General features: G+C 41.4%; 1 protein-coding gene across 1 annotated transcript in view; it reads left to right on the top strand.

The window, feature by feature from the left end:
* Positions 1-1,444: 1,444 nt before the first annotated feature.
* WDR26 (WD repeat domain 26) overlaps positions 1,445-23,671 on the top strand; it is a gene marked incomplete at its 5' end in the record, with an annotated part of 35,426 nt that continues 13,199 nt past the window's right edge. Inside the window, 11 exons of the mRNA XM_083856375.1 lie at positions 1,445-1,803; positions 3,309-3,408; positions 3,526-3,582; positions 10,124-10,260; positions 10,842-10,939; positions 11,674-11,830; positions 16,467-16,605; positions 20,084-20,224; positions 21,526-21,645; positions 22,406-22,551; positions 23,054-23,132. Of these exons, the coding sequence (XP_083712501.1) occupies positions 1,445-1,803; positions 3,309-3,408; positions 3,526-3,582; positions 10,124-10,260; positions 10,842-10,939; positions 11,674-11,830; positions 16,467-16,605; positions 20,084-20,224; positions 21,526-21,645; positions 22,406-22,551; positions 23,054-23,132 (1,533 nt within the window). The remainder of the gene's footprint in view (positions 1,804-3,308; positions 3,409-3,525; positions 3,583-10,123; positions 10,261-10,841; positions 10,940-11,673; positions 11,831-16,466; positions 16,606-20,083; positions 20,225-21,525; positions 21,646-22,405; positions 22,552-23,053; positions 23,133-23,671) is intronic.

Raw genomic sequence — 23,671 nt, 5'->3', positions numbered from 1 at the left:
TTTGACCAGAGGCTTGGCTCAGGATTTGAGTTTGTCTTCCACCACGCAGGAGGGTTAGCAGGGAGAAACCACAGGGCAGAGACTGGGACCCTTAAAATTCCTGCTGTCTTCTGCCAGCCCGTCCTGAGAAATGTGCCCAACTCTCAAAATTCCTGTAAGACCTACAGCAAATCTGCCATTTTCCCCATGTTCCATGCCAACCCATGCAGTGACTACAAGTCTGTCAGCGGGTCTGAAACCTTGCAGTAACCAACCTGTGCAACACCAAGATGTGACTTCATAAAGCATTTTCTTTTTTAAAGAAAACACAAATACAGAATCAGGGTTGGAAGGGACCTTTAAGATCATCCTGTTCCAAACACCCCTGCCATGGACTGTGACACTTTCCACTGGACCAGGTTACCCAAAGCCCCATCCAACCTGGCTTTGGGACCACCAGGGCTGGGGCATCCAAACCTCCCTGGGCCACCTGTTCCAGCCTCTCATCACTCTCACATAAAAGAATTTCTTCCACTCACCCAACCTAATTTCCCCTCTCTCAGTTTGCACCTATCCAAACTGCATCAGGAAACCACCTGAGGCCGGGAATCACCCGGTGACCTCCAGGGTGTCACAGGGACGGGACAGGTCGGGGCAGCGGGCGCTCCCCGCACCTGGACCCCCCTGGCCCCTGTCCCATCCCGGGGCTGCCAGGCCGGGCACAGGGCCGGGCACAGGCCGGGACCCCCGGGAGCCCCTCGGGCACGGCGCCCTCGGGCCCGCAGGCCGCGGGACCCCTCGCGGGCGGGCGGGCGGTGACCCGGCGGTGCCGTTGTGGCGTCCCCGTCCCCCCCGGGGGCCGCCCCGCCGCCGCCCCCCGGCAGCCGTGGGGCCGTGCCCACCGCGGCCCCGGGCGGCGGAAGTGTGTGTAGGGGGCAGTGCAGGAATTTCCTGTGACGTCCCGGCCCGGACTCCATTAGGTGCAGCTGGGCTGAGAGGAGACAAACCCGGCGGGCAGCGAGCGGAGCGGGCCGGGCGCCTGGGGCTGCCGGGCGGGGGCTCAGGGCAGCGGCGGCCGCCATCGCCAGAGGGAGCCCCGAGCGGGCGGCGGCGCTGCCTCCGGGACCCCCGGCGGGCGCAGGGCCCCGCTCCGCCTCCCCTCGCCCCCGCCGCCTCCCCCTCCTCGCCCCCCCGGCTTCCCACCACGGCCGCTCTCGGCGAGGAAACTCTGGCCTCCGCTTCCTCCTCCTCCGACTCGGACACCGGCGGAGCCTCCCCGCCCCCGCGGAAGAAAGCCCGGGCCTCCCCGGCGGCGGCGGCGGAGGGAGCAGGAGAGCCCGGGGCTTCCGCGGGCAGAGCAGGCCTCACCTCGTCCCAGTCCCCCTCGGTGCCCGCCGGGCTCGCCCCCGCCGCCGCCCCGCTCAGAGGCAGCAGCAGCAGCAGCGGCGGCGTCGCCGGCAGCGCCATGCAGGCCAACGGGGCGGGAGGGGGCCAGCAGCAGCAGCAGCCGCCGCCGCAGGGCCCGGAGCTGGGCTGCCTGGGCGCCCAGAACGGCGAGGCCTCGGCGGGCACGGCGGCCGGCGAGCAGCTGGCCCACGCCAACGGGCTGCTGCCCTCGGCCAACAGCGGCGGCCCCGGCGGCAGCCCCGGCGGGCTGGGCGTCAATAACGGGGTGCCCGCCGCCGGGGGGCCCGGCCCGGCCGCCGCAGAGCTGGGGGGCGGCGGCGGCGGCGGCAGCGCCCTGAAGAAGAAGAAGCGGCTCTCGCAGTCCGACGAGGACGTGATCCGGCTGATCGGGCAGCACCTCCACGGGCTGGGGCTCAAGTAAGTGGCCGCGGTGGGCGAGGGGCAGCGCGGCCGGGGCGGGGGGCGGGCTCCTTCCTCGGTTTGCTGCGGCGCCCTGAGCGGAGGGTCCCCCCGGGGCCGGGGCAGCCCCGCCGCCCCCCGCTCCGACCGCGGGGAGAGTCCGGCCAGGGGCCCCGGGGAGGATGGGCAGGAGGGGAGAGGAGAGGAAGGGACCCCCGGCGGGGTGGGTCGGTGCCAGAACCGCCCCGTGGCGGCCCGGTGGTCTCCGGCGAGGGGAGAGCTGTGCCCGGCTGCCAGGCAGAGCGGTGGGGCAGGCCCGCGCCCGGAAAAATGGAGCCCGAGCTGTGTTTCCGAGCCTGTGCCCGCTGTCTAGCCGAGGGACAGGACAGGAGCTTTCCCTGCCAGGAATGACAATATGGAAGTCGAGTTGCACACCGATAAGGGTAGATCGATACAAATGTGTTAGTGGGGGAGAAGTTATCTGGTAAACATAATGGAGCCCGCAGCTGGGCGTGGGGGGGCGGCTGTTCGCAGATGAGCTCCAAGATTTGGCTTGTCAGCTCGGAGGAAGCGACACAAAGTAAACTGCCGCTGAAGCAGAGGCTGTTGGGTTTCGCTCGGGAAAACCTTTGACCCTCTAAATGGTGAAGGCCTCTCTAGATTTGTGCTTGACATGTGTTTTTCCTAATAATCTTACTTGTAAACAAGAAATGAGAATGTTGGCCCTTCCTTAAAATCGGAATAGAGAAAATAATTTCTCAGTGGAATAGGGGAAGTCTTAAGTATTTAATCACAACGCTTTGTGAGTAAAGCTAAAACTAGCCGGTATGTCATCGTTTTGGAAGGAGGGTAGAGAAGTCCTGCAAAGTGCTTATCTAGCCACAAAAGAAGCCTTCAAAACACTGCAGAATGGGTCAGCTATAAAGAATATGTTCCATAAAATAAATTGCCTCTGACACAAGAGGCAAGTTTACAGCAGCAGGGAACTCGTGACTATTCATAGATGACACCACAGTAAATAAGCTATTTTTAGTATAAAAGGGGGAGGGCTACAGGTTCCCGAGTTTGTTTATTTTTTTTTAAGGAGCCAGTCTTTTAAGAAATGATGAAGAAGAAAAAATTAGGCCCGAGACAGATGTTGTAGCTCTCCTCGTTCTTTTAGGGGGGAGGTAGGGAGGGGGCAGGGGATGGCAGCCAGTAGCTATCAGCTTTCTAGACTGTATCTTCCTTCATGAAGTTTATCTTCTGTGCAGGGCTGGCTGTTTGTGGTGGCTGGTAAGTCACATACTTTATGGTACTTCGGCAAAGTTTTCAAGCTCCTTGCCAGCTTTCTTTAAGTAGAGGTAGCTTTTCACATGTCTCAGGCAGCTGAGCTCATCTTCTTGAGCAACCATCTGAATCTGGTCATCGTATTCTGGTTTTATTAAAGTTACTTTAAAGTATGGTAAACTGTTGTCATAGCAGGCGATGTATTTGTGAGGGTGAAACTGGTCGGGTTTTTTTACACTGTATCTCTCCTGCAGCCAGACTGTTGATCTCCTCATGCAAGAGTCAGGATGTCGTTTAGAACATCCTTCAGCTACCAAATTCCGCAATCATGTCATGGAAGGAGAATGGGATAAGGTAACGTAGGGCTTATAGGACTGTATTAACCACTGTTGAAATTTATAGTATCTGTGAGAGAATTCAAAATTCAACTTCCTTATGTACTTCTTTTTTTTCTTATGCCGATTTCTGCAGGCTGAGAACGACCTGAATGAACTTAAGGCCTTAGTGCATTCTCCGCATGCAATTGTGGTAAGAGGCACACTTGAACTCTTTCAGAGCTGTGTAGTTGGACTAATTGTAGTGGTGTAATCTTTCACTATGGAGTTGGTTGTCCATAGTTCTTGTCTTCTCTTTTTTGTTTACTTTAAGCTGCTTGCATGCTATCTCAAATGTCATACTAATCTGAACTTTTTTATTCTGTTGTAGAATGTGAGATAGGCAGCCCAAAAGAATTGAGGCTCAGATTTGGTGTACTGAATGTTAAAACTCTATTAAACATACCTAACTGATAAAATATAAATCCTGTCACAGTCCTAAAATAGGTCACTTTCTGTAGAAACTGCCAATGTTGAATACTAATTTCAACCTTGAAATGCCTAAATGCTTCTCACAATCTCTGTGTTTATAGGAGTAAGGTTTTCTTGAGGGAAGAGGAGTTTAGAAATAAAATGCACTAATACTAATGTGGAGTTGGCATTGTAATAGCACATTACAGGAATATAGAGGCTGCTATAGACCATGAACAATACTGTTGCTTTTCCAGATGGCTTTTAAAGAGAAAATGCATTTGTATTGCTGTTTGGGATTTTATTTAGAGGTTTTTCTCTTTGGGTGGCTTTAAAAAAAAAAAAAAAAAAAGATAAACCTAGAAATAGAAGGTTGGTGTATCCTGTGACTTGACAACTACAATATGTGCTGTTATGATTTCAGTTGCTTTGAGTAAAGTGTTTCTTGTTTTGATTTTTGGATGTCAAGATGAAGATCATCACTTGGCTCTTCAAAGAGCTTGTTCTGTTGTGTTTAAACGTTTATTTTAATGAGATGAAGTTAGAACAGCTATGGTCACTTAGGAAGCAAACAGTAGCAAGGCTTTTTGAAGTGTCTGTGACTGTAAACAATGAGGGATCAGCTGATGGCTGCTTAGTTCCACTTCTAGCTGATTCATTTGTTGTCAAGACAATTTCCTGTCTGGTGGGGGAGGGAGAGAAAGAGAGAACAGGAAATGAAGTAGGAAAAACAGATGTTTAACAAAACATCAGAGGGTACTTGACAGAAGTTCACATTTGGTTCTTTAGTTTGGTCAAAGCTTAGCACCTCTAAATTAGACCAGTAGTTCACTTTCTCTTTTGTCAAAGACCTGAAGGAGTTGAGAATATTGCATGCAGTTTTCAATAGTTTGTGCAGCCTGAAAATATGGAACTGCTGTATGGGAATATGAATGGTCATTTGAAAAAAAATTTCTCATGTTTTTGACTTCTGAAGTTAGGAAGTTTGTGTGTAGTATTAAAGTGTTTTTGCATGTCAGTGAGTCAAGGGGTTTAACCGAGTTATCAACATTGTACTTTTTGGAGAACTCAAACTGAGAAAAAAGAATGTTTTCCTTCTGTTGTTCTGAAGGGCTCCAAGATCATTCTCTAATATTGATGTCTTAACTCATTCCATAAAGCTTGGTGCAGTAAAAATGCTTGGTTTAGACTGAACTTTATCTGAACCAATATTAACTGTTTTCTTTTTAAAATTGATCTCCTTTATATAGACTTGATATAATTTAAAGCAGGTAACAGTTTTGAATGTCTTGCATGTGTAAGGCAGCATTGTTTGCGAGGATAGGTTGAGCTTGTGTGTGTTCCATTGTGTGCCCAGAGTCTCCTCCTCCCTCTCTGTCCAGCTTTTGTGCACATGGTTGAGGTTCTGGCAGGGTATTAGTGCTGTCAGCAGCTGGGAAGGTAGAGAAAGATCATTACAGGTAAGGAGGGATGCTTTATGCTCTGCAGGTATTCCCCACTGCAGTAAAGTCAGAGCTAATGAAGGTGATAAATGTCTTGATCAGGAAAAGTCCAAACAAGGTACTGCTGCTGCAGGTAACTCCTTAAAAATAGAAAATTGGATTTCGAGTTTCCTAACTTGTGACTCACACTATGTGACTAGATGTTTTAAAAATGTGTGCATACAAGAAGAATAGGTACCTAAAACTTTAGATGACAGAAGAGTATTTAACTAAGTAGGGTGTGTTTTTTGTGGTTTGTTTTTGGTTTGTGGTTTGAGTGGGTTTGTTGTTCTGGGTTTTTTTTTCCTTATAGTTAATATGACCTGGACAAAATAACCAGGATAAATAGTTGCTTTTGAAATGTCTGGCCAGCGAAGGGAGATGCATATGTATTTTAAAAATCCTACTCATGTTTAATTTCTTGATTTCTGCAAAGTGCTTTAAGATCTACAGGTGAAAACACTAAATATGAAATGGCTGATGTCAATTTTTATAGCTTTGATGCAGTGTGTTGATATGGGGGGAGGAGGGTGTGGCAGCACATGGGGCAGTTTGCTATTTCTATTTGTGTCAACACAACTGAGTGCTGTACAGTATGTGATTAGTCATGTTTACTTTTCCAGCATGTAAGATACAGCTGTCATAGAAAATCTGTAGGAAAACTTTATAATTGACTCAAGCATGATGTTTTTCCTTGAGTAACAGCTAGAAAACGCCAACTTCAGGCCAGCCTGAGGTTTTGTTTTGGGGCTACTCAAGCATGTGCTGGCATCTGTCTTGGGTACTGGATTGTACCTAGGAAGAAACTTGGAGATTATTCCTCTACAGTCACCTAGAAAATACCTTCAAATTGTTCTCTTTACTTATTCCAGAGGTATACAGTCTGCAGCAGGCAATACAATCTAAAAAGTTAAATATTATCATTTGAATAAAGTGCTCCACCTGCCTGCATGGTGTCCCTCTTGCTACCAGCATTAAGGGCAGTTCCCTACTGGAGTTAATTACTCCCTGTGTAGCAGGACTTGGTGTGGTTGAGGAGTCATTCCTTGCTGAATTCTGTAGAGCAGAGTGTTTTCTGCTCTTTACATATCAGGGCATTTTAAGTTTTAGATTGTTTTTAGGTGCTTTCATCAGTGTTTTACAAAACTATCAAAGTAAAGGACTGCAGGATAAAGAAAATTGAGGTCCTGGTTCTGTAGGCTGTAAGTTGATAGCTACTGTGCTGAGTTTGTTTTGAAACATCTGCTGATAATTTCACCATGTATTTTAGTTACCTATTTAATGTCAAAGAGCAGTTGTTTCAGCAATGTTTACTTATTTTGGACTCCTAGTGCATTAATAAAATTGTTGTAGAGCTTGTTAAGATGTGCAGGTTGAAAATAACACCAAAATCTAGACTTAAACCTAGGCTATTTTGCATTTTGCTCATTAAACTTCTGAAGATTGTCTGCTGGTTACAGTTCCTGATCAGAATGGCCCAGTTTCTTGCCTGTGGCAGTATGTTTGTCCTGTTCCTTTCACAGTTCTGTTTGCTGAGGTTTTCACCTTTGGTTACGTAGTGATGGTGAGTTATGATACGTGCCAGACTTCCTAGAATTTAGGATTCTGGAAGAGGCTTTCCTACTAACAGTTAGGACAAGGAAGGAGCACAGTACCAAGCATTCACGCTGGTAATTGAAGGCTGTAATTTGAAGAAAGGAAAATTCTAATAGTGCATATGTTGAAACAAACAAATAAAACCTTGTAAATCTGTTAACTTTTAGTTTTGCCCCAGGGGAATCCAAGTTCAATTTACACTTAAATAATAGCTTGTAGAAACAACAAAGTAATGACTTTATCCTCATCTTTTCTGTAGAGGTGAAACACAGGATGAGGTAGTAATAACTGAACAAAACCAGCCAGACTGCAGTGCTGACATTTGGATTGGACTTTTCCAGGGGTCCTTCAGGGTGAGGAATCTTGGCTATAAGCTGAGCAGTGGTGGTGTCTGAATTTTAAATTGTTCGGCAGTAATGAGTGTAATGATGTTGAATTTCCTTTGCAAATACTAAGATGATAACAAATCCCAGGCACTTGTGTTACTTCGGTATGGTTTTGATTATGATCATTTTGATTTCCTTTCTTTGTAAGGCATCTGAAAAATATGGAGAAATAATAAGCTTTTTAATCAGCTGAGTTTGTGCTTTTGCTTTACAGTTGTCAACATTATAAACAGTTCCCTTTCCTTCTAGAAGAGATTGTTTAGGCTGTAAAAGCAGTTATGTACCCAAAATGGTCTTGGATTTTGTAGGAAGTGGTATTGGGAGAAATTACTTTTAGGAAGAAAATCCTTTTAGGAGGGTGCAGAGGAGCTGAGAGAAATCTGTTTGTCAGCAAGGTCACTAATTGCACAAAAATGGGAAGTAGGAGACAGTGAATGCCCTAATGTTAAAAAATGACCTGCAGTGTGATGTTACTGGAGTGTGACTCTTGCCTTAAGGAAGTTCATGCCATTGTTTGAGTATGCTGTAGGGCAAGTTTGCGAGTAGTTATCAAAATAGCTTAGCAATTCAATTTAATTTCCCCATTGAGACTTTAGTCCCTGCCCTCTGCTATTGATAAGTCACTATTTCGAGTTGCTTATCTTTTTCTAATTTTCCATTATGGGAACACTAGATTGCTGCATGAGATGTATAATCCTTTGTTTTTCTGGAGGAGAACTTTATATTCCTGATGTGCCTAAGTCAGACATGGCAGTGATGACCTCTTTTTTTAAGCCATACTTTCTAGCCTAGGACTGAAATCACACCTCTTTGGCAACAGCATTCTGAGTGGTCGTATTCCTGTAATGCTTTCATGGAATTTCTGGGACTGATGTTTTAAAACCCATGTTTTCTGGTCTTTTTACTTTTTCCTCTAACAAAATGAAATTAATGTGCCAAGTCCTGAAAGTAAGGAGGGAGAAAAGGTAGGTTATCACATTTAATGGAAGTATGATATAAATTGAATAAATATTATACACAGCGAATGGAGAAGGAAGACAGGGAGGGGTTACAGTTTTTATTACGAACTGGAAATATCAGGCTATTTTTTTATCTGGTGGTGATCATCAGTGTGAGGTGACCAAGAGCAGTGAAATATAGTGTGTGTCTGCTGTCTGGGCATCTCCAGGTATCCTGGAGAGCCTGTGCACAGCTGGTGGAGGAAGTTCTTATCCCTCCTGCTGCTGGTATATAAGCAAACAGCGTGGGGTCTGCTGGCCTGCTGCATGGAGCCAACCACTGGGCTTGTAAATAATTGGGATATCTTTCATTTGGTTTTTCACATGTCAGAACATCGAAAAATGTTGTCTCACCTGGAAGAACTGTACAGTAATGGTCTAATAATTCCAAATTCAAATAAACTAAAGAGCTGGATTGGGAGTGCAATACAGGTTTGCCTGTCAGATACAGGACAGCAGAGCACTACAGACAAGTTTGAACATAAATCATCTTTACTGTGTCATGTTTTATGCTTCACAAAGCCGTGTGGTAAGTTAATAGCACTGTATGTGGAAACTTCATTCTTTTGAAGAACTGAGTGTCTCTGGAAATGAGAATGCTTTATGTTTTAACTTTGGATTTAACATCTAGTGAGCCTTAAACTTTCATGTGGGCTTTAATAGGCCAGGAACATTTTAAACTTCCCGATTATCCCTCTACTTAAGGAGGCTGGCAGTGTGTTTGAAACTAAGTAAACATTGACCAAATATGAGCATGAAAATAGTGAGGTGCCTGAGGTCTGATGAAAGCAAAGGAAACTGCTGGTGTATTCATTAGAAAAGCAAATGTAGTTTGCTACACTTTTATCTCCAGTCTATGTCTCACCAGTTTGTCTAAGCATGTACATTTTCCTCATTTTCCTCTTCAACTGGTGAGTTTTGTGGGCTAAACCTGTCATTTTTGTCTGATAACTGGTAGCAGTAAAAAATGTGTACAAATGCAAGATACTGGTTTCATCCAGAAACAACCAGTGTGTTTCTACTAAATTAGTGTTAAAATTTCTAGACCTTCAGGTTTTTTTAATACAGTAACTTAATGTCTAATTTACTTTTTTTTTACCCACAGATATTTGTTGTTAGAATAGCAAGCTTGATTTTTTTTTTTTAAGGAAACAATCAAAAACTCTATAAGTGAAAGGAATTCTATGAAATAACAGCACTTAATTCAGAGTGTTGAAATGACTCATAAATATAGGGAACTATTTTTTTCTGTTATTCAGAAAACAACACACAAGGAAAACAAGTTAACATGGAACTACAAAAAAAAACCAAAACCTCAGGCAATGTCAGTTTCTTGCTGTTATATGTTATGCAGCTATGCAAACAATCTATGTCAACACCTATGTAAGCAGTGTGAGAACTTGTTGAGTTGTCCTGTTGTGTTCTGTGCTGTCATGCAGTCTTAAATATGTGAGTAGCTGATTTGGGGCCCTTTTCCTGATGGAATGTTTCACTGGAAAGCCTGTCTAATGCAGAGTTTGAAGGATGGTGGTTTAAGAGAGAGCGGGTGAAAAGGGGACCAGTTGCAGGGGGGATCTGAGGAATGAAATAGGAACATACTTGGAGCTCCTTCAGGCAGGGAAGAAATTCGTGGATAGCTTAATTCATGGATAGCTGCAATGTTGTTGAAAAGCCAACAAAAGAAATTGAGTAATGCAACATTACTTAGAGTTGTGTTTCTGAAGGGCATAGTAGAATGGTTTCTACTGTTCTGTTTAGGCTCAAACGTTTTCTGAAACTTCAGTCAACCTTTTTCCCCTGACTGCTGCTTTCTGTCATGTCAGAGGATGAAGTTTTTGCTGCTGCAGCAGAAGTACCTGGAATACCTGGAGGATGGCAAGGTCCTGGAGGCACTTCAGGTTCTCCGCTGTGAACTGACGCCTCTGAAATATAATACAGAACGCATTCATGTCCTCAGCGGGTAAGTGTTTGGACTTTGAGAGCTCTTGCAGAGAAATTTCTTAAGGAATTCTGTAGCTTTTGGTAGCTGATGTTGTAAAAGCTCAAGCTGTATTAAACCTACTGTCCTGGTGAATAAAAGGCTGTACTGAGATGGGATAAAATGCTGAGTAAAGAATGCTGTTCAGTAGACAGTGTTTTGTTTCAGATGCTTGAAAATGATCTGATGATGATTTGCATTAATACTACTAGAATCCAAATTAATACATATGTACATATGTATGGTCATCTGATCTTGGGAATAATTAGCCAGTTACCTTATAATTTAATTGAGTATAATCTGGTTTGTTCCTAGATGAAAATAAGACATTTCTACCTTCCTAAAATTGCTTGTGTTTTGTTTTCTTTTTGTATGGGCAGACATTTGTTCAGAAGATGTGTGTTTGTGTGAAATAGTTCCCTGCCTTTTTTCCCTGTTGGTCTCAAGCTTAAGTTACCTCTTCCCAGTTCAATAAAAATGTTATGATCTGTATCATGCTTAAAAGTGAAAAGAATGATTCCAAAAAGACTTGGTCTGTTGGTGTATGTGCACTTTTGAAACAGGTACCTGATGTGTAGCCATGCAGAAGACTTGCGTGCAAAAGCAGAGTGGGAAGGGAAAGGAACAGCTTCCAGATCTAAACTTTTGGACAAACTCCAGAGTAAGATGTTCTAGTGTTTAGAATTTCTCCTCACCTCTGTTCAATCCAGTATAACTTACACATCCCAGGGAATTGACTGTGTTTGCTGGTTGGTTTTTTTTGTATTTCTTGGTTCATGGGGATGCCTTTAGGTGCCTTTACCCTTTGGTCTTCTGTACCTAACCTTTTGCTGCCTCTGATAAACTGTCTGTAATAAGACCTGTTACTTCTTAGCTCTGCTGCATGCAGTACTGATATAACTTGGTGATTAAATGTGTGGTTTAGGGAGGGGTGGGTGTGTCCACCACAGAGAGTGGTGGAAACTCAGTGTGGCCTATAACCAGTAGTGATACTGATACTGGTTGATAGTGGTCTCATACTTTGCTCTGAATTATGATCTCTTCTGTCTCTTGTGGCTGTTGTAATACTCTGTACCAGAGTTTCTTTCTTTTCATAGTCCTAATAGAGCATTATAGACTTTGTTAAATACAGAGTTTTGAGTTAGCTTGTGTAAATGGTGCTCGTTGGCCAGGACAACATACTCTATTAACAACAAACACCTTGCATACAACTCTGCTTTCCAGAAGTTCATGCTTCTAATTCCAGGTGTATAGCTGTAAATTTGACAAGCTGTGTGCTATTATTTACTAAGGTCTTTTCCAAAGCCACTCACAGTATGCTGCTACTTGTAACTTGGTTTTGGTAAGTCTTTTTTTCCCTCATTTGTTTGCTTTTTCTTCCTAACTCCTCTGAAGCCTACCTGCCCCCATCAGTGATGCTTCCTCCGAGGCGTTTACAGAACCTGCTCCGCCAGGCTGTGGAACTCCAACGGGACCGGTGCCTATATCACAACACCAAACTAGACAGCAATCTAGATTCTGTCTCGCTGCTAATAGATCACGTTTGTAGTAGGTAAGAAACCTTCCCGACTCCTCAGATGGGCAGTCTTTTCTTGGTCTTTTAAAATAATTTGATTGTTAGCAGAAACGTGAAAACTGTTCTCAGCTGGTTGAACAGGGTTTTACTGGGAAAAAGCAGTTCTCGATAAATGAGCAATGAAAGTGAGGAGTAAAGAAGGTGTGTAGAGGAGATTTTGGTAACTGAATGTGGAGTAATGGGATCAGACTGAAGCTTAAAAATTTTAATCAGATTGGTGTAGAAAGAAGATTCTGCTATGCTAATCCATAGCCACTCGTTTCTTGTCATTTTGGACAGCCAGTCTGTTTATTCCTCAACACAGGATTGCTGTATTTTTTCCCTGGAGAATCAGTGATGTGTTGCTTATCCAGACTCTGTCTTTGAGGTTACTGGAATGCAGAAAGCCTGCTGAAGCATGCTTTTATGAACTCAACTTTCAGATATAACTTTTAAGAGTGGACACAGGTGCTTTTAGACACAAAGGTTAAAACAGAGGAGAAATGTACAGTAGATTTTTCTGAGTTATGTAATATATAACATGAATAATATGAACTATTAGTAGTTAAAAGAACTATTTTCTCAGATTTGTTAGGTAGTAAGAATTGAGTGTCTTGCATCTTTGTATTGGCTCTTTAGGTTGTCTGGATAACTTTTTTTTTTGATGACAAAATGGAGGCTGCTTCTGAACCTTCAAAATGCAATACTCTAATAGACATGAAACAGGAAGATGTTTGTTTTTAACAAATGGCTGACTTGAGCAGTTTTTCCTCATCCAGCAAAACTTGGCTAAGGACCTAAAAACTCAGTGTAGCTTTTATGGAAAACTGCTGTGCTGTGCATGGTGGATTAAGGGAATAAGAGTTAGAACATTAGGGCTATATGGGATATCCTTGCATATTTGTCCATGTAACAGGTTAGTACTTGGGTTTACAGAGGAATCATTTTCAGTTAAGGTTAGTTCATCTGAGGAAGTTAATTAAGCACTGATAAACTTGCTTATAGACATTTTCTGAACTCAGCTGCTTTGACTTGCATTCTTGTGTTACCTGGAATCAGTTTTTAAAGATGCAGACTTCCATAGTACTTTGCTTTAGCCATCTTAAGGTTTGAAAATTACTGTCTTTGGCACTTTATGTATTCAAGTAGCCTTTTAGCTTACAATTTTGCTGCATTGCATTGTTTCAGCAGTTTTGTGTGAGTGTGCAGACATTTGAATGCTGTCCATTTTAAGAGTTGTTGGAAATGATCATATACTGGTGTTGTGGCTTCCCTCCTTCAGAAGTGAGTCTTAAAATCAGACTGCCTAAAAGAGATTTAACCTTTAAGCAAGTCCATGAGTAGTATTGGATGTTGTGCAATGGGTTTGATATTACTCAGTAAATCCCAAGGAGCATTCAAGATCACTGAACAGCTTGATTTACTGAAGCTGGGCTACAGAGCCAGATAGAAAAGATATTAGATGCAACAAAGCTGGGTTTAAATTTCCCCCATCCAAATCTATTTGCTGATGTAAAAGTTTGGCCATAGTTTGGGTTTTTGGTTTGTTGGTTCCTTTTTTTCCCACTAAAGCAGTACTTCCTAAACTTGCACATTTGCTGTGTATATATGTACATAGATACTAATGGCTACTGTAGTTAAAAAAAACCCCAATAACAGCAAGAACCCAACAAGAAAGTACCCTAAAATCCACTTGAAAAGAATGGCTTCCATTCTGTCCTCATCCTGTTGTAGCTGCCTCTTGCAGGGGTCTGAGTCCAGTTTGTGGTGTGCTGTACCTGCTGCCATGCTTGGGCACAGTGAGGAGAGTTAGTGGAAGCCAAATTTTGATGAAGGTGACAAGTAACAGTAGTCTAATAGCACAGGACTTGAATTGTCTAAGCTGCTTAATTGATGGAACATTCATAAGCTTCCCCTTTTTAGTTGGAACTAATCCCTTTTGGACTTAAGGCAATATTTTGGTAAAGCATGCTTGAATTGCACTGACAGGCAAAATGTTTAAATATAAAACTCACTTGATAAGAGTAGGACATGTGAGTGAGGCACAACTGGGAGTGAAGGTGGAGGATTTCATCTTACTGTGCCAGAGATTTTGATAGTAGAGAATTGGTGCTCTTGAGGATGATGGTTTTTTAGTTTTGAGAGCCTTTGGACTAGTTGGATGTGGTGGGGTTTTCTTGTTCATTTGGTTTTCTTTGTTGAGGAATAAATCATTCATTGTATATACAGGGAATAAAAAGGCAGCTATTTAGTGTTTTATTCCACAGTTTTAAACTTGTGTAAATACAACAAAAGGGAAACTTTATTAGATGCTTTGTCTCAATAATTGAATGACATAATTCAGGTGTTTTGTGCTGAACAGAACAATCTGTAATGAAACACTTCAAAAAAGATGAAGAAAAACCTTTGCGCTTCAGTAATATCTAATCACCAAAACCAGAAACTGTTAAGAGAACTGGATCAGGTTTCTTGTTTCAAGACCGCTGCTATTTCCTTCCACAGCCAGGTTATTTAATGTGGTTTGCTATCTGTGAAGTCAAACCTGCTGAGTTCTGTTTCACTAGTTAAGTGGACTTTTTGTGGGAGCACTCTGATCCAGCTGGGTTTTGGGCAGCATAATTTAGTATTGGGATGTGTCTGCAGCAGCTCTGATAACTGTCGCCCCTTTTAGGAACCTAAAGATATCTTACTATGAAAACTATATGCTCCAGCATTATCCTGCTTGCTTTTCATGTCTACAAAACCTTGGCTGCTTTTCTTAAGCTTTAAGATGGAAGAGCTATTGTTCCATAGGGTATTATTTTGAAATGAAGTGTACTGAAAAGGCTTTCCTGGGACGCAGCATGCCCCTTGTACTTTGTGTGAATTATGGATGCAACCTCATCTCCTAGGGCAAATTGCTGTTCTGAGCAAAAACATTAATTCATAACAATATGGCTAAATAATAATGAAACACTGCTCCTGTAGATGCACATACCTGTAAGGGCTTGCCTGCTTCCTTATAGACTTGAAGGAAAACAGTCTTCTTTCATGGGTGAGGTTTTTTTACCTTGGGTTCAGTGTTCTTCCAGGGACAACCAGGCAGTTCCTGGTCAGCTGAAAGCAGGAGCAGAACTCACTTGTGTTTCTCTATAAACAAGTAAGTATAGACATACCCAAGGAAGCAAAAAAAAAAAAAAAAAAGAAAAAAAAAAATATATATATTATCTTTCTCTACCATAAGACAGGAAATGAGACTGTATGGTTGCTCAGTGCTGCTTGATAGTCCTTAAGCACAGACTAGGAAGCCTCTTCTAATAAAAGAAAATGGACTGAGAGGGTACAAGACACTATGTGAAGCAGAACTTTCTCTAGCTTCAGGGAAGAAGTAGTTTTTTAAGTGTCTGTCAGCCTGGCTGCCACCAAACTGTCTATTTGTAAACACAAATGTGAAGGAACTAAGATTTCTGTTTAAATTAATGGGGGGATTGTTTGACTTTTAAAATTTTTATTCTTTTTGCTTTGTTGGATGGGTTGTGATGTTTTTTGGTTGGTTTTTTTTAAGCCAGTTTATCTTTAGTGATAAATACAACTGTATGTCCAAGGGCACTGTCATTCCCTTACTACCACTGTGTCCAGAATTGTGTTGCACTGAGGGCTATAAAAACTTAGCCTAAGACTAAACCACTTCACGATCTCTGCAGCTGAAGAAGTGTCTGTGGTTAGAGACTATCTTTTAGTGCATCTGAACAATGAAACTTGTACTTCTTGCAGTATTGCTTTGAAATGCAGACATCAGCTGTAAAAACCTACCTTTATTTTATCTTAGCTCTGAAATTCTTATTTGAGAACTTGTAGGCAGATTTAAATCAAATAACACTTGTCTCCAGTTCTTACCTAACTTAATAATTGGACTGTTAGCTTTTTTTTGTGTGTGTAACTAGAATATTAAATATTGGCTCTAGAGGAATGTTTGAATCTTCTTCAGTAGTTTATCATGTAATACTTTGTTTGATAAACACAGCATTTTACAAAATAGTTTATATTTTGTGAGGGAGAATTGTTCAAATTGAAAGCCCAGGGGTGTCTGCCTAGTTACACTTAGATATTGTATGTGGTAGTCTGCAAAGGTGAAAAATGACAAAACAAAGGCAAAGAAACATCTAATTTATTGCAAAGTCACATTCAGGAAAAGGAGCTTTTATGTAAGAATCATTTCTTATCAAGATATAGCTAATTGAGTTGGATACCTACAAAAACCTCATGAGTAAATACATTGTACCTCTGGTTCAAAGAGACCTATAATTTAGTATTTTCTATGCAGTAGAAAATTATATAGTAATAAACTGTTACACTCCTGGTGAGGTCAGTTTAATTTCAAGTTACATGAAAGCATAACAAACTATGTGAGTGAAATAAGAGCAGTTCTGTGTTATTATGGTAAATTATGATGACTTGATGGTGTGAGCTTGTTGTCAGATAAGACACTTCATTCTGTATTTACTCGAAGCAGCTCTTATTAGAGGGGCTCTCTAGGTTGTCTTGCATTTAAATAAAGTTTTTGTTTGATTGGGTTTTTTTTTTTAATAGCTTGACTTTAAGAAATCTTGCTGTTCTCTTACTAATCTGTGAATGCATCCCTTTGTTTTCGCAGGAAACAGTTCCCATGCTATACCCAGCAAATCCTAACGGAGCACTGTAACGAAGTGTGGTTCTGTAAATTCTCCAACGACGGCACTAAATTAGCAACAGGATCTAAGGACACAACTGTTATTATATGGCAGGTTGATCCAGTAAGTGTGCAAAGTGTGAAAATGTCTATGACTTGTTTTTCCCTTTCCTCTCAGCTTTATCCTGCTAGGATGGTGTGATTCTTGTAGGACAGGCTGACACAGACTGTAGCCCTTTCACATCCCATTCCGTGGGATGGAAAAGTCTTGTAGCTGTAGGATATTTCATACATCTTTCTTACATGTATCTATTGCTATGTAAATAAAGAGGTTGATTGATGAATCTAAGCCTGTTTTGACTTGTAGAAGGGATTATGAAAGTTTGTCCATATCTTTCATAATAATTGAAGACTGGGAATAAACTTGAACATATACAGACAGCATTTGAAGTTACTAATGCTTGCGAAACACTATCAGAAATAAGATCCTTACGGTTTTTTAACCACACAGCTGCAGGCTGGTATGTGAAGTGGAAAATGAAAGGTTTCTGCAGTTCCATACCGGTGTTCAGTAGGATTTGAAAGCTAAGTTTCTTTTCTTTCACTTCATGTTAGGAAGCTATATAATCTGAGTCCTTTTTGCTATTAAAATGGTGGGAGGACTTTAAAACCCTGTTCCATGGGCATAATTGTTATGTAGCCCCAGAACTAACAGCAGGCACCATGGCTTTTTCAGGCAAGACTGCTGTGGTTTGTGTCTTAGTGGGACCAGTGTGCTCTGGGCCAAGAGCTGCATAGCAGCAAAGCTGACTTCTGCTTAGTTATTTAGTTTGGAAATTATCTGTATTTTGTCTGTTGTTTTGGTTTGTTTTTTTTTTTTTTTAGCAGAGTAATTTAGGTGAATTAAAGATCAAAAGTTTTTTGGTGTGAACTTGTCATGTGACTGTAGATGCACATCTTCCTTCTATATTGATGGGTTTTAATACCAAACATCTTGATTAGCACATCTTAAAGTGAATTGTTAGCTAATAGCTGCTTAGTAAAACCACACAAATGTTTTGTGAGTGTTTAGACTAAACCTTTTGAACAAGGGTTGCTAGAGTAAAAATAGTTAGTGGGAAAGCAGTTTTGTAAAGTTTTATTTGTTTAGCTCTTTTTTTTGAGTGCTTTAAAAAAAATTGAAATCCTTTCAAGCAGGTGGATACTTAAATAGCATTAGCCCACATCAAGTGGTTCATTTTCATATTTGCCAGAACATGCTTCTCACATTTCCTGTAGCAGTTGACAATGTCTTTTGATCCATAAATTTAATCTGATTTTCAAGGCTTTAGGTATACAGAATTATGCTAAGCTGTTTGCATAAACTGCATGGAAGCAAACATCCAACAATGTCTGGGCAAGCGATGGGAGAGCCCTGTTTTAAATGAGCAGTGTTTGATTATTTTTTTTTTCACACACACTTCACGTGTGTGAGAATCCTTCATTTCTCCCTTTCTTTCTTCATTGCCCCCCTTAAAGTGTAAGGACACTGCTGCAATGTGTTTTCTTCATTTCATACCTTGAATTTCTTATTCTTTTCTAAGACACAGCCACATGTCTAGACTGTTTTAACCTGTGCTTCTGTTGTCATTTTCATGTGCTAATTTCAAAGTTCTGACGCAGACTCAGCAGCATTAAATAGTGTCTTGGGTTGACTAGGTTTGTGTGGGATGCATTATTTGACTGTCAGGAAGTGTGGCAGAATCTCTGTGGAGCACAAGGGATGAGCACTGTGCATCACCTTGTCTAACACGCATCTTCTTTGTTAAGAGTTCTCCTTTAACTGGCTCCGTACAAAACTCCCTTCTGCATTTTCTGAAAATGGTTGACAGGTTTTTGGCGTTTCAGCCAAAGAGCTCAGCTACTGCAGACTTGAGTTGATGCCTGAATAGCTGCTTGTCGTACACAACAAAAATTTGGGAAGCTCTGTGTAGGAGATAGAAGTGCTGAGATGTCTTTTGGTGGTGGGTGGGAGGCAGGTTGACTACATTGGGGATGCTTGCCTGAAATACCACTGACTGCTGTTTTAGAGCATGGTATAGCAGCTTTATGGTATTTGGAGGGAAGAATGAGAGCAGTATGGAAGATAGTAACAGCCACAGAGTGCTATCATTAGAAGAGGGGTATCTTATGTATCTTGTTCCTCATGAGTTTCAAATATGCTGAAGTGACAGGCTGCTTTAATCCTGTTGTAAAAAGAAGTGTATCTGTTCCAGACAAGCTCCAGGACGTGAGATGATGTCAGACATGACTCAGTTTCCTTGAAAATCACTTTAGCTATAGACACAGCAGTGTCTAATGCAGCCCAGGAATAATGATTAGAATGGAAAAGGGTCTTGAGGAGTTTGATTCGTTTGCCCCTCTTTCTCTGCACTCTGAACATCATTCTTAGCTCACTTTCTTTTAAGGAATTTACTACTTCTAGCCAGCAGAACCCCCAGTGCTGCAGGCTGACTGAGAGTCACCAAACCTCTCACAGCTGATCCCAGGAAACACTTTGTGTCACTCTTCCTCTGGTTTTTGTCTTTGGAATCAAGAAGTACTCTGTTGATTAATACTGAAAAAAACAAAAAAGAGAGACAGAAGGGACAATTAGAGAAATCAAGCTAGATTTTCAAATTAGTCACCCTTTTTGAAAAGAAGTTGGAGATAAAAGCATCTGCTATGCATGAGAAAAAAAATGGGGGAGGGTGGGTAGAGGGAGGACAATTTGATTGCCCTTTCTAACAGGCCTCAAAATAATTCTTGTCAGCATTTTAACAAGCTCTGTTCTACTTGTGTATATGTATGCTGTTACTAAGAATCAGTGCTAATACTGTACTGAAGCATGTTTCTGTATTTAGGAAGCCAGCATGTGGTTGTTTCACAGTATCTAGCTGTACTGTTTATTTTTACAAGCTTCTTTAAAAGTCAAGTTCCTCCGACAAGGCAGCAGTAAAACAGTTGTAATATAGAGATGATATAAGATGCTGCATGTGCCAAGTATGCTTCATTCACTAAATCTGGCAGAAAACAGCTTGCTGTAGGCAACACTTCTGAAATAAGAACACCTCTCAAGGAAGTTTTTAAAAATATCTCTGTAAATCTCCTTCCTTGAGCACCACACACAAGATACATGCAAGTTTATAAAAATATTGGCACTTCAAGGTTTTTCCTTGTCATCAGCGGTGAAGGTTTTGGTTCTCCTTTTAACCATAACAGGTTTCCAACATGTCTTACTTCTAAGAAAGTAACTTAATTTGTAAAATATCGATAATAGTACTTTCATATTCCAGTAGATGCAGAAAGACTTGACACTACAGAAATCTTCTGTACTAAGGCAAGTGTAATGGAGTGTAAAACTTTGTACACAATGGTATTTCTTCAGTTTTATCTTCAGAATCACAGAAGATTAGAACAGAAATACTTATGAGTGTTCTTGTTTTGAAGGTTGAAAGTTAGGAGCTTTCATTTTCTGGTTCTGTAAACTGGCAAACCTGTTGTGCTGTAGGTGGATGCTGTGGAAATGTGAAATGTAGTGGGAGTCCATTTGCATTGTCTCAAGAACACCTCTCTTGTTCCAGGACACTCACCAGCTAAAACTACTCAAGACGTTAGAAGGTCATGCGTACGGGGTCTCCTATATTGCCTGGAGTCCAGATGACAACTACCTTGTTGCCTGTGGCCCAGATGATTGTTCTGAGCTTTGGCTCTGGAATGTACAAGTAAGTGGTGGCTAAGAGTGAAAAAGAAAGCTTTGTGGTCAGCCTGCTGCTTTTGTTTCAGTATATAAATACTGCAGGCGTGAAAGAAGTAATTGCTGCAAACTTGTGCCAAGATGGGATTGTAAAGGAGGGATGCTGATCTTGCTGTCCTCCTGTCAATTTGAAAAAATAATTATGGCAGTCTGCAAATGCTCTTTGCACTTTGGACAGAACTGAAGTTGGAGTTCAAGTCTGAGTCTGGGATTGTGCAGCAATTCTGTTGTGTGTGGTTACTGTCATTTCTGAGAAGGGATGGCATAAATGCCTAGGATGTCACAGAGCTCCTGAAGAGAAGCACAGCAAATGAATCAAAAGAAGCAGAGGGCAGAATTATCATTGAAGGGAGGCAGTTGCTCATTGATAATTTTAACAAGTAGTAAAAGTAAAAGATGCAAACTATTTTACTTCATGTAACTCTCCCCTGATGTTAATGAAAGAGGGTTCAATTTATGATTTCAGAACTTCATCCTTCCATCAGGCACTTGGGCATTTTGCCATTCCCTTCATGAATTTGAAAATCGCTTTCTACTGTTGAATTTTATGGGCACTTGAGTTGATATAAAAGCTTCCCTTGCCTCGGCTGAGAGCTGTATAGACTTCCTTGTGCTGTCTTGGACTCTGAACTAATTTAGTTTCCTGAAACAAAAACGTTCCCTTTCTTCACCCTTAGAACACTTTTCTTCTGTTTAATTGACTAAATTGGCTCAGTGAAGAGCACTACTGACAATGCCACTCATTGGTGTTCTGTCTTGTGAAACGGTGGCTTTATACACTAGGCATAAAAACTAAATTTTGGCATGGAGAACTTCAGCTCAAGGAGGAAAACATCTAGCTACTATGATATTTGTAACTTCTTACTAAAATGTATTTTGTTGCCTCTTCTAATCTCTCTCTGCCTCCTTTCTTTCAGTGTTTTATTTTCTTTTTCACACATTTGAGAGTGCTTGTCATTCTCTTGGCTTTTTCATGTATTTTTTTTCATTCCACTCTTTACTCAAAATCTTTTAGTTGTCTGACACACCAACTATTCCATATCTCTTCATTTGAGAGACAAAATAAATTCTCCTAAATAAAGTCCAGATCCACTGGATATGCTAAAGTAGTTCTGCCTTTCTATTGCATTATTCATAAATGTGTTGCTTTTTAATAAACCTGTTGAAATATATAGACTTCCAAACACTATTCATGTCAGATAAAATTAGCAGTGCCTATTTGGGAAAGGGTTCTAGTATAAGGCCCTGCTGTCTTTGTTTATTTTCCAGACTGGGGAGCTGAGGACAAAGATGAGCCAGTCTCATGAAGACAGTTTAACAAGCGTGGCCTGGAATCCTGATGGGAAGCGTTTTGTAACGGGAGGGCAGCGTGGACAGTTCTATCAGTGTGTAAGTTCTCTGCATCTGTCCCTCTGAAAGCAAAGCAAGAAATTAAAAGTTCGGTCGATGCTTTTACAGGTTGTGGGTGTGTGTGTGTACACTAAAGCTTCTGATCCTTTGTTATTCAAAGAAGCATTACATTAATGCAGATATTTCAGCAGCACTTTTGCACGGAGCAGTTTGAAGGGTTTGAGCATCTTTGGTCTGCCTCAAGGAGGATTTGTAGTCTGGAATTTTTTTTCTTAGCTGCTTCAGAAAAAAATGACTAATAAAAAGTAGTACCTTTGTCCACAAGTGTTTTTATTCCACAGAATTTTGACTACATCTTTCTTAGTTTTTCCATGCTGTCTTTGCTTAATGAAAACAGAAATGTGAAACCCTCATTACTTGACTAGTGTTGATTTGGAGTGGTGGTCCACAGTTTGACCATATTCTTGATTACTGTTTCAACTGATTCCCAGAATAATAATGTAGTATCACACCTCACTGTGAAGATAAGCTCAGTGATGGGGTGCAGGTGGCTCATGTCATGCATGAGAAAACAAGTGACAGAAGGGGTTCTTTGCTCTCCAAGACAGATTCCTACAAAAGCCCTTGGTTAAGACAACCAACTCCTAATTCATTAAGCCCTCCCTTGTAAAGGGTCAGATTGCTTTCTGTAGAAATTGTCTGAATAGAAAGAGAAAAATATTTTTGTTTGTGCCACAGCTCCTCTGAAACCTGAGACTAATGGTTGGATGTTTGTTGTTTTTTTTTCCCTTCTGCTCAGGATTTAGATGGTAATCTCCTTGACTCCTGGGAAGGGGTGAGAGTACAATGCCTTTGGTGCTTGAGTGATGGGAAAACTGTTCTAGCGTCAGACACACACCAGCGAATTCGGGGTTATAACTTCGAGGATCTCACAGACAGGAACATGTAACTACCTCTTTTTTTGGTTCTAAATTCCTGCTTCTTAGTGTCAGAAGGAAATTGAAAAAGGGTGTGGGGGACAGGATGGGAAATGAGTTATTAAGTGTTCTCAATATTAAAAGATGGGACAAGAATTAGGGAGGAAGTTTCAGCAAGCAGCATTAGATCAAATACTGGAAATAACTTCCTAAGCACTGGAGTAGGTTTCTGGTGGATATTTTGGCATTTCTATTATCACAAGTATTTGTAGTCCTCTCAATTCCTGGCATATTTTAGTTGATTCTGCCTTGAATTTAGGAGTTGAGGTCTGAAGTCCCTTTTGGTTTTGGTGTTTGGCCTAAGTATAAATAAGGATTGCAGACCTGGCTTGTACTGATGTATAGAGCCTTACCTATTTTCAGATTTGGAACTGTTTTTCCCTGATAATACTGCAGAGACAAGACATGCTTGTTGTGTTGCTGTTGCATCATTATCTGGTTATCTTGACTCTTGTGTCTTACCATTTCAGAGTACAAGAGGATCACCCTATTATGTCGTTTACTATTTCAAAAAATGGCCGTCTAGCTTTGTTAAATGTAGCAACTCAGGTGAGTTGGGGATGTTGCAAGGAGATGGAAATAAATCCGCTTGCAACTGCTACCTGTTTTTAAATATTTAGGTGTGAGTTGGAATGTTTGATGTTAACTACTTGTATATTGCATAGTATGAAGGCCTTCGTATTCATAAATACAACATGGAATTCTCTGATAAGATGGCAATTTTATTCTTCAGACCTGATTTTTGACTGACTTATAGCCAAGAGTTTCACATTGGGAAGTTTATACTATTAAATGTTAGTGTCTGGCTGTTGCATTGGGAAGCCAGGTACAGCAAGAATTGTGGCACTTTGCATGTCTGGGGGCATAGATTTTATTTATATATTTCTGCTTTTGAAACCTTGGGTAAGAAGCTTTCAGAGTGGAAGGGATCCCAGAGTGAAAATTCAGTTTAATAATTTGATACATCTTTACTCTTTTCACCTACTAGCAGTACTGAAGTTGGCTCCAAAGTAGTGCACTTCCATGTGTAATTATTTTCATTGTTCAGAAGAATGCCATTAATAATATTTAATGATAAAATAATACTC

The sequence above is a fragment of the Zosterops lateralis genome (genome assembly GCF_965231275.1).
Source record: "Zosterops lateralis genome assembly, chromosome: 3".
Classification (NCBI taxonomy): Eukaryota; Metazoa; Chordata; class Aves; order Passeriformes; family Zosteropidae; genus Zosterops; species Zosterops lateralis.
This window is presented reverse-complemented; position numbering and strand designations above follow the sequence as displayed.